The sequence below is a fragment of the Pristiophorus japonicus genome, chromosome 18, assembly GCF_044704955.1.
Source record: "Pristiophorus japonicus isolate sPriJap1 chromosome 18, sPriJap1.hap1, whole genome shotgun sequence".
In the NCBI taxonomy this organism is placed as follows: Eukaryota; Metazoa; Chordata; class Chondrichthyes; family Pristiophoridae; genus Pristiophorus; species Pristiophorus japonicus.
Genome location: NC_091994.1, coordinates 90,035,531 through 90,050,002, shown reverse-complemented (window position 1 = coordinate 90,050,002; position 14,472 = coordinate 90,035,531). Strand labels below are relative to the sequence as shown.

The window sequence follows — 14,472 nt, the reverse complement described above, 5'->3', positions numbered from 1 at the left end:
GATCCTACAGGGCTACAGACTAAGAGCTGGAAAGTGGGATTAGGCTGGATAGCTCTTGGTCGGTCAGCGCGGACACGATGGGCCGAAGTGGCCTCCTTCCATGCTGTAAATTTCTATGATTCTAAACGACCTCAGGCAGAATAATTGATTCATCCTGCAGTATTACAAACTTTCTATTGGAATGTTATTAGTGACTTAAAGGATATACATAGGCTTCACAAAGAGCATTGTGACAATAAGTGGACAATATCACAATTCTACAGGGATTAAACCACATTCAGCACCTTGCCTTCTCTTTGCCTTTTATCCAAAGATAATGTTACAAATCATTAGCACTATTTTTAATGTCACATGAAGGCACATCTTTACCTTGATTTGAACAGTTTACACTCTAACACTTTCTCACACACATACACACACACACACACTCAAAATCACAAGAAGTTTATTTGGCCTATTTTAGCTCATCCATCCATGAACAACTCTACCCCTTCCCCCAACCCCTCCCACCACACCATCCAACTGTTTATAAATGATTCCAGATGTTTTACCTGCACTACCCTACCCAGAAGTCCATCTATATGTTGGTCACTCTGTATTTGAAGCATTCCCTGACATCAGTCCTAAATTTGCCGTTTGCTAATTTGAACCTGTGTCCTTGACTGGCTACTGTGATTTAGGTTGAAGTACTGTTTCAGATTTGTCTTTCCTAGCCCTTTTAATATTTTAAATACCTCCTAATGAAGTCCCTTCTGTTAAGCTATATAGTTTGGGAAGAGGGGCTTTGGTTATAGAGAGAGAGAAGAAAAACTGGGACTAAAACAGAGAGGGTTAAGAGCAGATCTGATAGAGGTGCTCAGCATTGTGAGGGAATTGATAAGGCCAATAGGGACAAACTATTTTCAGTGGTTACTGAGTGAGTGACTAGAGAGAGGGCTACCGGTTTTGCGCCTCCCGTGGAATTTGGCAGGAAGCGGCAGCGGCCCCCGCCCCGGGCGAGAAATCGTTTGCGCCCGGGGGCACTAACGATGTGAATTTCTCCCCTTAGTCTTTCTGGGGTAGTTGGTGTGCGTGGAATTATGAGTTAGACCAGGCCGGGTCAGTAAAGCAGCCAGTCGGAGTGCAATTATTGGAGTTATTAATCTGCAGCACATACCGTGTATTATAAAATGTTAATTATTACAAAAATAGTCTGTGCAATAATCGTTCGTAAGCCAATTTCAGTATTTTTAACAAAACACAGTAATTGTAAGAACGGCTCCTTTTTTCCCGTTTCTCTCTCTGCAGGGAATAAAATCGAGTCAAGGATCATGGAAAAATAATTTCAGTTGGAATTACTTTTTTTTAAATGATTTCACAGCTGAAGGTTAGAAAGTTGCTGCTGGGATTAATTGTGTTGTAACAACAGGGGTCATTCTGAGTTTAAAAGTTCCAACTTTAGTTTAGTTTAGAAGATGTGGAGAGCGATGTTGTGACTTCTGTTTGCTCGTGGGATTGAGTCAGTTCCCAAAGATCTGGTCACATCTCCCCAGCCTCCACTGTGAGATAGATAAAGGGGGTTATTGTCAAACAGGGCATTACTGAATTATTTAAACATGTTTTATAACATCTGAATCTAGAAATATATCTTCGGATATTAGAAACACGTTTTAGTCTGATTATTGGCCCTGCTACAAGTGTTTGAAATGGCGGGGATCACATCACACACTTCCCCACCTAACCTCTACCCCTCTGCTCGCTAACATTTTCCGCCCATTCTTAATTCCAGGATTTTATTTCTTGTTTGTTTTCTACTTTCCCACTTCTGATCGGCTTATTCTGCGCGCAGTGTTGCAGGGGATCCCTGCTCCTCTTCCCCCAGTCGCCTGTTGCCGGGGTAAATATATACACCAAAGTGGAAACAGCAGTTTGCACAAACATGTTACATACACAGCGCTAAGGAGCGGCGAGGTTCAGGGTCCTGTGTAAATCACATAAAAGTGAGTGAAATCCTGGGGTCTTTAGTCCGAATCAGGGGTCGGGCTGCGGGCTTAGATAGAGTCACCGGAGACCTTCAGTAAATACCAGTGAAAAAGGTTCAGGCGGCTCCTCATGGTTGGTTCAGATTTGCTTTACAGACTTGCTGGATACAACTATTTCAGTTGAAACAATAATCAAGCGCCCCTTGATTAAAGGGGCACTAAAATCGACAATTTAAACAAATTAACTTTTTACTGTAAACTTAAATCAAATTAAAATTTGGTTGCTGGGGGTGATGATGCACTCCAATCCCTTCGGCGCCCACTTCTCGGGGAAGGCCGTGAGCTTACCTGTGGACACCGCGTGCTCCATCTCCACGGACACCCTGGCTCGGATGTAACCCAGAAGAGAGGCAGGCAGTCGGGCTGAACGACCCCTTCCACAGCCTGCTGCCTGGACTGGTTAATGGCCACCTTGGCCATGCTTGCTGGATACAGACAGAATAACACGAGACCCCGAATAAAACCCCAATCTCAGACTCTGCCCTGTTTGACAATGACTCCTTTATCTCTCAGTCAGTGGAAGGCAAGGAGAGATATTTGGGAAGTGATTTCATCCCAGCTGTAAACAGGAGTAACAGCATCAGTTACCACAACTGAACTATTAGAATGGGAGGTTTAAACTCGCCATGAACACCTCCAGCGCGCTTATTTCCCGCAGTGTTTCTCTCGCTGTTACTCTCTATGTGCTCTCTCTCATTCTCTCTCACTCACACATTTTGCTGTCTCTCTTTCCCTCTCTGTCCAACTCTCTATATTACTCGGTCCCTGTGTTCTATTTTCTATCATCTCTCTGTCTCTATCTCTGTCTGCTCTCCCGCTTTGCCCGTCTCTGGTGTCTCCCATTCTGTCCTCTCTCATTCTCATTCAGCCCTCGTCGCCCGCAGATTCCAGTCGAGTTGCAGACTGCGCGCTGCGATACAATGTGCCCACACCGCCTGTCCTCCCTAACATTGTCCCTCCGGGCTCGGAGTTACTGTTCAGGAATGCGAAATGACGAGGGTCGGCCTGAGAGAACGGCCACCCCGAGACCCTCTAATGCCCAACATTAAAACCACAGACCGATCCCGGATACAAAGCGCTTACAGTAAATGTTTATTTCCACAACTGCTCGATACATGGACATTTCTCACACTCAAATACCCGAACGCCAACTTCAAAAAATAAACTGAGACTATGTGTTGATCCGGGCAGGAGACGAACGGTTTCTAAGGTAATTGTTTGTGCTTGTTGGTTGGAGAGGCTCCCCTTGGGATGGCTGCGCCCTCCGGCCAGTCCCCCTTTCACAGACCGTCCCACACCGAGAGCGGGCATTGGGAATGAAGTCGAGAAGCGGCCGATATCACAGGCTGCTCCTACCCCTGGGGCACCAGTGTTCAGTGTCCGACCAAACCCCAACTCAAGCTGCATCCGCCTGTGGCCCTTGTCTTTTCCTTCCCCCCTTCCAATGGTCTCAGTACATGGGGAGGGGTTTTTGTTATATTCAAAAAGGCACTGCAGTCAATCCCTCCTGGGAACAGACAGGAATATTCAGCCAGGGGATGGTGCTGGCTTGCTGCAATGACAACAATGACTACACTCTCCCCCAAAAAGTACTTCATTGGCTGGAAAGCGCTTGGCGACGTCCGGCGCTATAGAAATGCAAGTCTTTCTTTCTCCCTGTCTCCCCCTCAGCTCCAAGTCCAGTAAACGGGGGAGGAGAGGTGAATCACTTGGCTCATTGCGAGGATCCTTTGAACCTGATCGCAGGTGCTCTTCCTCCTCCACCACCTTCCAATTGCTGCTTTATGTGGTCACTCTGTGGTCCTCGTGTGCCCGCTTGGAGGAGGACCTGGGCAAGGCCGGGTGCATGATGTTTTCGGTGATGTAGGCCACCAGCAGGCAGATGATCACCAGCATCACGCAGATGCAACCCCCCACGGCCGTCATGGCGATGACAATGTCCTGCATGCCGGCCGGCTGGGCTCGGAAGCGCAGACAGTCCTCCAGGTGTCCCTGGCCGGGCCGGCCGGCGTGCAAAGTGCGCAGGCACACCCGGTAGTCCACGCTGTCGTGGACCCCGGCCAGCAGATAGTCCCGGCAGCCCGGCCCCAGCTGCACGTTGTCGCACTGGAAGCTGGTGTACAGGCCGCTCCAGCTGCAGTTGAGCCGAAAGCCCCGCAGCTGCCGCAGGCTGGGCGGCCGCCACTGGAGCAGCACGCTGCTGTTGGCCAGCACGTTGGCCACCAGCCAGCCGGCCGAGCGGTAAGCCCGACAGCTGGCCGCGGCCCCGCAGCTGAAGCCGCTGTCCGTGGTCCTGAAACAGATCCGCCCGGCTCCCCGGCCGCTCGGCAGCACTTTGTAGGCGCAGCTGCTGCTCTCCTCCAGGCCGCTGCCTGTCTCCTCCACCTCAGGGCTGCTATTGCTGCTGCTGAAGCCGCCTCCCCCTGCTCTCCACCGCCCGGCGCTCGCTGTCCCGTCCCTGCCCATCCCGGGCTGGCTCCAATTCCCCGTCCCCGTCTCCAGCCTCGACTCGCACAGCCACAGAACCAGCAGCAGAAGCAAGGGCAGCCAGGCCGGCCGCATTCTGACTTGTGTGTCTTCTCCAGGAATGTTCCTCTCTCTCACCCCAGCCCACCGACTCTCATATGCTCCAATCCAGTTCCACACACCGCCACGGTCCCCCCCCACCTCTACCCCCGGAGCCGCCGCCGCTTCTCCTGTCGCTGGAGCTGGGCTCAGGTGCTGGAGGCTGCCTCTCCCAGTGATGTCACTGGCTTGACTTTCAGTCCATCTTGTGTCCTTGGGGCTGAAAAGAGCCGAGAACAAGGAAGGATGGGCTCAGCTCCCGCAATACAAAGAGCCCACACACCCTGACAATCGGGTTTACCCCCTCTCCGCCCCTGTAGCACAGCTTCGTCCCTGTGAGCTCCTTGGGGTTCCGGTTTCCAGGGATTAGCTCCCGAATTACAGAAGCACCGAGCTGTACCCAGAGCCCAGGAACGTTGCAATCAGAGAACAATGTTCACATCGTAATGCAATGGAATTTGAAGGTGGCTGTAGTTTCCAGAACACAGCAACTCCTTTCCAAACACTTTGCCAGTTAGACCGTGTCCACAGTGAATTCCCTGCCACGTCTCAGGTTCAGTCGCATGGAAATAAAGGTAGCCAAGTGCACATCTGTTGCCTTGTAGGAAATCACAGACTGGGCTGGATCAACCCTCGAGTCCCAGAGGTGACATCCACTGCACCGCCCACTCCCACTGCCCCACCCTGTCTCCCCCTCCAATCCCATTGCCCCGCTCCCTCCCTCCCACTCCACCGCTCGATCCCGCTGCCCTACCCTGCCTCTCCGCCCTGTTCCACTGCCCCACAGTCTCCCCACCCTGTCTCCACATCCAGTCCCATTGCCCCAGCCGCTCCCACTGCCCCACAATGTCTCCCCATCCAGTCCCACTGCCCCACCTATTCTGCTTCCACTGCCTCCGCCCTGTCCCACCCTCTCCCACTGCCCCACCCTGCCTCTCCACCCTGTCTCACTGCCCCAGCCGCTCCCACTGCCCCACCCTGCCTCTCCGCCCTGTCCCACCCGCTCCCACTGCCCCACCCTGCCTCTCTGCCCTGTCCCACTACCCCGCCCGCTCCCTCCCACTCCACCGCTCGGTCCCACTGCCTCGCCCTATCCCACTACCCCACCCTGTCTCCCCACCCAGTCCCATCGCACCCTCAGGTCCCACTGCCCCGCCTCGTCCCACTGTCCCGCCTAGTCCCATCATTCTGCCCAGTTCCAATGCATCACTCAGTCTCTCTGATCCACTGCTTCTGTTCTGATTTATTTTTCTCCCCCTTTTTCCCCTCCTTTTGTGAAGGTATTGCCTCCTTGCTGTCACATAGCTGCAACCCTCCAGTACTTTGCCCAAACGACTATGATTCATGTTTGAGCCGACACAGCGAGTCTACTTGTTCACGGGGTTCATCACAGCTGAGTTTGACCCTATCATCAGCAGATGTTCACGAACATACCCACACACACATTGCACTCTACAGTGATCGGCTGATTTTGGTTGATTTTTCTTCTCTTTGTCTCGGCAATGCCGAAGCCAATTATCGGCCCAATTAATGTCCTGACTGAGATCAGAATAAAATACTTCTTACACAGATCCCAAACCATGTACTTTTGAAACAGAATATACGCCAAGCACAACAGCTGTTTTACAAAAATAAAAACTCACTCACAACCCTGGGCACTCATTTTAACAGTAATTCGGCTTTTCTTTCAGTATTGATGACGTCATTGACCTATATTTCCCAGTCTCTCACACAGGGACAAATACATACAGAAAAAGAGAGACACGCATACGTACATACACACATGTAGAAAGATATGCTACACACAGACGTATACATAGATACACACACATAGACAGAAAAAGTCATACATGCGCACACATAAACATAGATACACACACACACACACTGATATATAAACACACATACACACAGAGAGACATACAATTCTACACACAGATACATACACACATACATATACATGTAAGTTATTGGTCAGGCCACATCAAAAGTATGGGCACAGTTTTGGTGCCCCCACATGATGGGTGATATAGTGGCCTTGGAAAAGGTCCAGAGGGGAGTTCCGAGAATGATTCCGAGCTTAAAGAACCTCAGCTATTCAGATAGACTGAAGTTCGTTGGTCGGTTTACTTTAGAGCAGTGTAGACTGATAGAGGCCTATGAAATAATTAAAGGGCTGGATTGCGTGTCAATTGATAGATTATTCCAGTTTAAAAGATTGGGGAGGACCAGGGGACATGAGCTTAAACTATTTATGAGTAGGAATAGACTGGATGTTAAACAGTTTTTCTTTTCCCAGACAGTAGTGAGTCTCTGGAATATGTTGCCGGCTGATGTGGTGGATGCTGATTCTCCGTACGCCTTCAAGAGGGAGCTGGACCGATTCTTGATTGGGGCAAAGATTGCATCCGATAGAAGTGTCTTAATAGGAAACATTTGTTGGTCCATGTTATCTCCTGGACTGATTTTGATCACATGATGGAGTCGGAGAGGAATTCTTGAGTATTTTTTCCTTTATTGGCCCTGGGTTTTTTCTCTGCTTTTTGCCCCTCCATGGAGATTACATGGTTCTGGGAGGTTGGGTGGGGGGGAGTGTTTAATCATGATGCTCTGGCCATTGTGGTGTGGGGTAGGCTTGATGGACCAGCTGGTCTTTTCCTGCCTGTCAATTTTCTATGTTCATATATATATACACATGGGGAGATAGGTGCGCACATGCATACACATAGATAGACACACATATATGGAGAGACACACATGCAGACACATACACATGGAGAGACATAGACACAGAAACACATGTATAAAGAGAGCGATACACACTAACACAGAGGTACAAACATAAACACACACCCAACTGGTGGAGAAATAACTCAGAGGTGGTACGTGGACACATGGCTGCCTGCTACATCAAGAATCTCTGGTCTGAGCAAAGCCATTTTGCAACAACTTCAAGACAATAAATATTCCATTATTATTACTTGAACCAAAAGGAACCTTTTCAGAGGTTCAGTAACCTGGCTTTAACAATGCTAACCTAACTTGCATTGTTACCCACTGCCACGCTCCCTGGATCCATAATCCCATTTTCCTACCTCAATTTGTACTTTTTGAAATCTATACAGGACTTGGTCATTTACTGTACTGCATAACTCTCTTGTATGACTCTATCCCATACTTTCTGAAATCCTTGCAGGCTGTACCCATTTATTTTACACCGTTGTATAAAATCTCTGTATTGCACTGGCTGTATTACAGCTTCTCTGACTTTTCTCAGTTGATTTGGTTTACAAACCAATTTTTAATTTTCTAGCAGCTCTCACTCATGCTCGTTAGAAATTAATTGATTCACATACCAGCTAATGGAGATTCCAGGTTCTTTTTTTATATAGAATTTGTATAGAATTCTTGAATTATTTCAATAGTCAATATCTAGTCTGTCCTGATACAATCTCCTGATTCTACAAATCTCAATATTACACGCATCAATATTCTAAACCTCAGTATTACAAATGCCAATATTCCAAACCCAAATATTAAGATTGCAGATGCTACAAATCTCAGTATTATAAATTCTGATATTAGGACAAATCTGTTTTTAGAAGGTGTTTCTATCAGCTTTTCTCATCTGTGAAACCTAGAGTTTCAATTTCTTAAACAAGAGCTACTACATAACTGATCTTTTGCCCTGGGGGCTGAATTACACTCAGCAGAAAATATTATCCTTTTGCATAGAACAATTTTCTTTTATCCTCTCTTGAAAGTGGTGACTTCTTGTGTGATCCATGACAGAACATCACAGATGACCCTGGTCCTGTTCTCACTGAGTGTTTACACATTCTAAATAAGTTTCCAGCTGTCTATTGGAGAAGCAAGGAAGCCAATTATACTACTCGATTGCCACCCCATGTCAGATGAGGTAACACAGGCTGGGAATCAAACCTGGAATCTTCCTGGTCTGTGTGGTTTAGTACTGTATCATGTGACTTATTTATCCACTGAGCCACTGGAAGAGTTCAGAATGTTGGAAGTAAAATAAGGACCAGGTGTAGCCATAGTGGGATAAAACTTGGCAAGGGAGAACTGAAAGAAACTGTGGTGTACGATCAGTGTGTTGCAGCAATAAGGTGAATAGGATACAAATCGGGGAGTTCAAATCCCAAAAGGTAATACTGAAGCTGGACAGGGTCCTGGTCAGACTGCACCTGGAGTATGGAGAACATAGGAAATAGGAGCAGGAGTCTTCTCCGCCATTCAGCAAAATCATGGTTGATCTTCGAACTCATCTCCACCTTCCTGCACTATCCCCATGTCCTTTGAGCCCCTTCATATCCCAAAATACATCGATCTTTGCCTTGAGTATACTCAACGACTGAGCCTCCAAAGCCCTCTAGCATAGAGAATTCCAAAGATTCACAACCCTTTGAGTGAAGAAATTTCTCCTCATCTCATTCCTAATTGGCCCACCCCATATTCTAAGACTGTGATCCTGGAGTACAGGGTATAGTTCTAGTTGCTGAGTCGCAAGGTGCCACCCAAATCCTATAGCAGCAAAGTGCAGGAGATCAATGAGGCTGATCCCTGTGGTCAGATGGATCAGCAATGAGGAATGACTAGATAAGCTCGGGCTCATTAACCAAAAAGAGACATCGCTAATGGGACTTCCTAGGAGGTATATAGGCCACTTAATGGGATAGAGAAAGTAAATCCAACATAATACTTTCAGATACATCAGGGGTAGCAGAACAGGAAGGCACAGGGTCAGGGTTCAGGAAGGGCAAGTTTAGGACAAATACCAGGAAGGATTTACACAGAGGTTTATTAAACAGCTGGAAAATGTGATTTTGATCAGGGCACTGGACCCATTTAACAAACAGCTGGGTATTGTAATGAGGGAGATGGTCAGGTTGATTCTGGGAGAATAAGATCAAATAGGTGAAAGAGCCTTGCTCATCCAAACCAACCTTGTGATCTAGTGAAGTAGAATTGATTTATTTTAAAAGATGATTAATTCATTTTTAAAAATCAGTTTGTGACTTCATGACATAATACAGAAAAACTTCCATGTTACACATGTCAATGTTAGACCACAATATTGGAAACCTCAATATTACAAACCTTGTATGACAGACATCAACATTACAAACCCACAGCGTTATAAACCTCAGTATTACAAATGCCAATATTCCAGACCTCAATATTACAAACCTGGAGATTACAATCATAGAAACATAGAAAATAGGTGTCCTAGGGGAAGTGTTTGCTAGTGCTGTTGGGGAGGAGTTAAACTAATATGGCAGGGGGATGGGAACCAATGCAGGGAGACAGAGGGAAACAAAATGGAGACAGAAGCAAAAGACAGAAAGGAGATAAGTAAAAGTGGAGGGCAGAGGAACCCAAGGCAAAAAACAAAAAGGGCCAATGTACAGAAAAATTCTAAAGGGTCAAAGTTTAATAAAAAGGCAAGCCTGAAAGCTCGGTGCCTCAATGCGAGGAGTATTGGGAACCCAGGAGAGGGCTCTGAGCTAGTTAGAGTGGGTGAGAGCGCACATGAACAGGATCCCAAGAAAGAATGCAAAAGGCAGGAGGCAACAGAGCAGAGTAGCACTGGGGTAAGTGTAAACCACAAGGTGATAGGAAGGGACAATATGTATGAATATAAAGGGGCTGCAGGAAGGGTCAAAACTAAAAATCATGGTTTAAAAACTAGTATTAAAACACTCTACCTAAACGCACGCAGCATTCGAAATAAAGTAAATGAGTTGACGGCACAACTCATTTGACGGCACAAATCATTACAAATGGATATGATTTGGTGGCCATTACAGAAACGTGGTTGCAGGGGGGCCAAGACTGGGAATTAAACATACAGGGGTATCTGACAATTCGGAAAGATAGACAAGAAGGGAAAGGAAGTGGGGTAGCTCTGTTAATAAAGGATGATATCAGGGCAGTTATGAGACGATATTGGCTCTAATGAACAAAATGTTGAATCATTGTGGGTGGAGATTAAAGATAGTAAGGGGAAAAGTCACTGGTGGGCATAGTTTATAGGCCCCCAAATAATAACTTCACGGTGGGGCAGGCAATAATCAAGGGAATAATGGAGGCATGTGAAAAAGGAATGGCAGTAATCATGGGGGATTTTAACCTACATATCGATTGGTCAAATCAATTCGCACGGGGTAGCCTGGAGGAGGAATTCATAGAATGCATACGGGATTGTTTCTTAGAACAGTATGTTACAGAACCTACAAGGGAGCAAGCTATCATAGATCTGGTCCTGTGTAATGAGACAGGAATAATAAACGATCTCCTGTAAAAGATCCTCTTGGAATGAGTGATCACAGTATGGTTGAATTTGTAATACAGATTGAGGGTGAGGAAGTAGTGTCTCAAACGAGTGTACGATGCTTAAACAAAGGGGACTACAGTGGGATGAGGGCAGAGTTGGCTAAAGTAGACTGGAAACACAGACTAAATGGTGGCACAATTGAGGAACAGTGGAGGACTTTTAAGGAGTTCTTTCATCGTGCTCAACAAAAATATATTCCAGTGAAAAAGAAGGGCGGTAAGAGAAGGGATAACCAGCCGTGGATAACCAAGGAAATAAAGGAGAGTATCAAATTAAAAACCAATGCGTATAAGGTGGCCAAGGTTAGTGGGAAACTAGAAGATTGGGAAAATTTTAAACAACAGCAAAGAATGACTAAGAAAGCAATAAAGAAAGGAAAGATAGATTACGAAAGTAAACTTGCGCAAAACATAAAAACAGATAGTAAAAGCTTTTACCAATATATAAAATGGAAAAGAGTGACTAAAGTAAATGTTGGTCCCTTAGAAGATGAGAAGGGGGATTTAATAATGGGAAATGTGGAAATGGCTGAGACCTTAAACAATTATTTTGCTTCGGTCTTCACAGTGGAAGACACAAAAACCATGCCAAAAATTGCTGGTCACGGGAATGTGGGAAGAGAGGACCTTGAGATAATCACTGTCACTAGGGAGGTAGTGGTGGACAGGCTAATGGGACTCAAGGTAGACAAGTCCCCTGGTCCAGATGAAATGCATCCCAGGGTATTAAAAGAGATGGCGGAAGTTATAGCAGATGCATTGGTTATAATCTACCAAAATTCTCTGGACCCTGGGGAGGTACCAGTGGATTGGAAAGCAGCTAATGTAACGCCTCTGTTTAAAAAAGGGAGCAGACAAAAGGCAGGTAACTCTAGACCGGTTAGTTTAACATCTGTAGTGGGGAAAATGCTTGAAGCTATCATTAAGGAAGAAATAGCAGGACATCTAGATAGGAATAGTGCAATCAAGCAGACGCAACATGGATTCATGAAGGGGTAATCATGTTTAACTAATTTACTGGAATTCTTTGAGGATATAACGAGCATGGTGGATAGAGGTGTACCGATGGATGTGGTGTATTTAGATTTCCAAAAGGCATTCGATAAGGTGCCATACAAAAGGTTACTGCAGAAGATAAAGGTACGTGGAGTCAGAGGAAATATATTAGCATGGATCGAGAATTGGCTGGCTAACAGAAAGCAGAGAGTCGGGATAAATGGGTCCTTTTTGGGTTGGAAATCAATGGTTAGTGGTGTGCCACAGGGATTGGTGCTGGGACCACAACTGTTTACAATATACATAGATGACCTGGAAGAGGGGACAGAGTGTAGTGTAACAAAATTTGAAGATGACACAAAGATTAGTGGGAAAGCGGGTTGTGTAGAGGACACAGAGAGGCTGCAAAGAGATTTAGATAGGTTCAGCGAATGGGCAGATGGAATACAATGTCGGAAAATGTGAGGTCATCCACCTTGGAAAAAAAACAGTAAAAGGGAATATTATTTGAATGGGGAGAAATTACAACATGCTGTGGTGCAGAGGGACCTGGGGTTCCTTGTGCATGAATCCCAAAAAGTTAGTTTGCAGGTGCAGCAGGTAATCAGGAAGGCGAATGGAATGTTGGCCTTCATTGCGAGAGGGATGGAGTACAAAAGCAGGGAGGTCCTACTGCAACTGTATAGGGTATTGGTGAGCCCGCACCTGGAGTACTGCGTGCAGTTCTGGTCACCTTACTTAAGGAAGGATATACGAGCTTTGGAGGGGTACAGAGACGATTCACTAGGCTGATTCCGGAGATGAGAGGGTTACCTTATGATGATAGATTGAGTCGACTGGGTCTTTACTCATTGGAGTTCAGAAGGATGAGGGGTGATCTTATAGAAACATTTAAAATAATGAAAGGGATAGACAAGATAGAGGCAGAGAGGTTGTTCCACTGGTCGGGGAGACTAGAACTAGGGGGCACAGCCTCAAAGTACGGGGGAGCCAATTTAAAACTGAGTTGAGAAGGAATTTCTTCTCCCAGAGGGTTGTGAATCTGTGGAATTCCCTGCCCAAGGAAGCAGTTGAGGCTAGCTCATTGAATGTATTCAAATCACAGATAGATAGATTTTTAACCAATAAGGGAATTAAGGGTTACGGGGAGCGGGCGGATAAGTGGAGCTGAGTCCACGGCCAGATCAGCCATGATCTTGTTGAATGGCGGAGCAGGCTCGAGGGGCTAGATGGCCTACTCCTGTTTCTAATTCTTATGTTCTTATGTAGGTGCAGGAGTAGGCCATTCGGCCATTCGAGCCTACACTGCCATTCAGTGAGTTCATGGCTGAACATGCAACTTCAGTACCCCATTCCTGCTTTCTCGCCATACCCCTTGATCCCCCTAGTAGTAAGGACTACATCTAACTCCTTTTTGAATATATTTAGTGAATTGGCCTCAACAACTTTCTGTGGTAGAGAATTCCACAGGTTCACCAATCTCTGGGTGAAGAAGTTTCTCCTCATCTCGGTCATAAATGGCTTACCCCTTATTCTTAGACTGTGACCCCTGGTTCTGGACTTCCCCAACATTGGGAACATTCTTCCTGCATCTAACCTGTCTAAACCCGTCAGAATTTTAAACGTTTCTATGAGATCCCCTCTCATTCTTCTGAACTCCAGTGAATACAAGCCCAGTTGATCCAGTACCTTTATTGATATGTCAGTCCCGCCATTCCGGGAATCAGTCTGGTGAACCTTTGCTGCACTCCCTCAATAGCAAGAATGTCCTTCCTCAAGTTAGGAGACCAAAACTGTACACAATACTCCAGGTGTGGCCTCACCATGCCCTGTACAAGTGTAGTAACACCTCCCTGCCCCTGTACTCAAATCCCCTCGCTATGAAGGCCAACATGCCATTTGCTTTCTTAACCGCCTGCTGTACCTGCATGCCAACCTTCAATGACTGATGCACCATGACACCCAGGTCTCGTTGCACCTCCCCTTTTCCTAATCTGTCACCATTCAGATAATAGTCTATCTCTCTGTTTTTACTACCAAAGTGGATAACCTCACATTTATCCACATTATGCTTCATCTGCCATGCATTTGCCCACTCACCTAACCTATCCAAGTCACTCTGCAGCCTCATAGCATCCTCCTCACAGCTCACACTGCCACCCAACTTAGTGTCATCCGCAAATTTGGAGATACTACATTTAATCCCCTCGTCTAAATCATTAATGTACAATGTAAACAGCTGGGGCCCCAGCACAGAACCTTGCGGTACCCCACTAGTCACTGCCTACCATTCTGAAAAGTACCCATTTACTCCTATTCTTTGCTTCCTGTCTGCCAACCAGTTCTCAATCCATGTCAGCACACTACCCCCAATCCCATGTGCTTTAACTTTGCACACTAATCTCTTGTGTGGGACCTTGTCCAAATAGACCACATCTGAAAGTCCAAATACACCACATCAACTGGTTCTCCCTTGTCCACTCTACTGGAAACATCCTCAAAAAATTCCCCATACTACAAACCCCGATAGAAACAT

General features: G+C 46.4%; 1 protein-coding gene across 1 annotated transcript; it reads right to left on the bottom strand.

Moving 5' to 3' along the window:
* Positions 1-3,803: 3,803 nt before the first annotated feature.
* On the bottom strand, positions 3,804-4,583 carry fndc10 (fibronectin type III domain containing 10). The gene has a single exon (XM_070860726.1). It carries the CDS (start codon positions 4,581-4,583, stop codon positions 3,804-3,806), a length of 780 nt encoding a protein of 259 aa, XP_070716827.1.
* Positions 4,584-14,472: the final 9,889 nt, after the last annotated feature.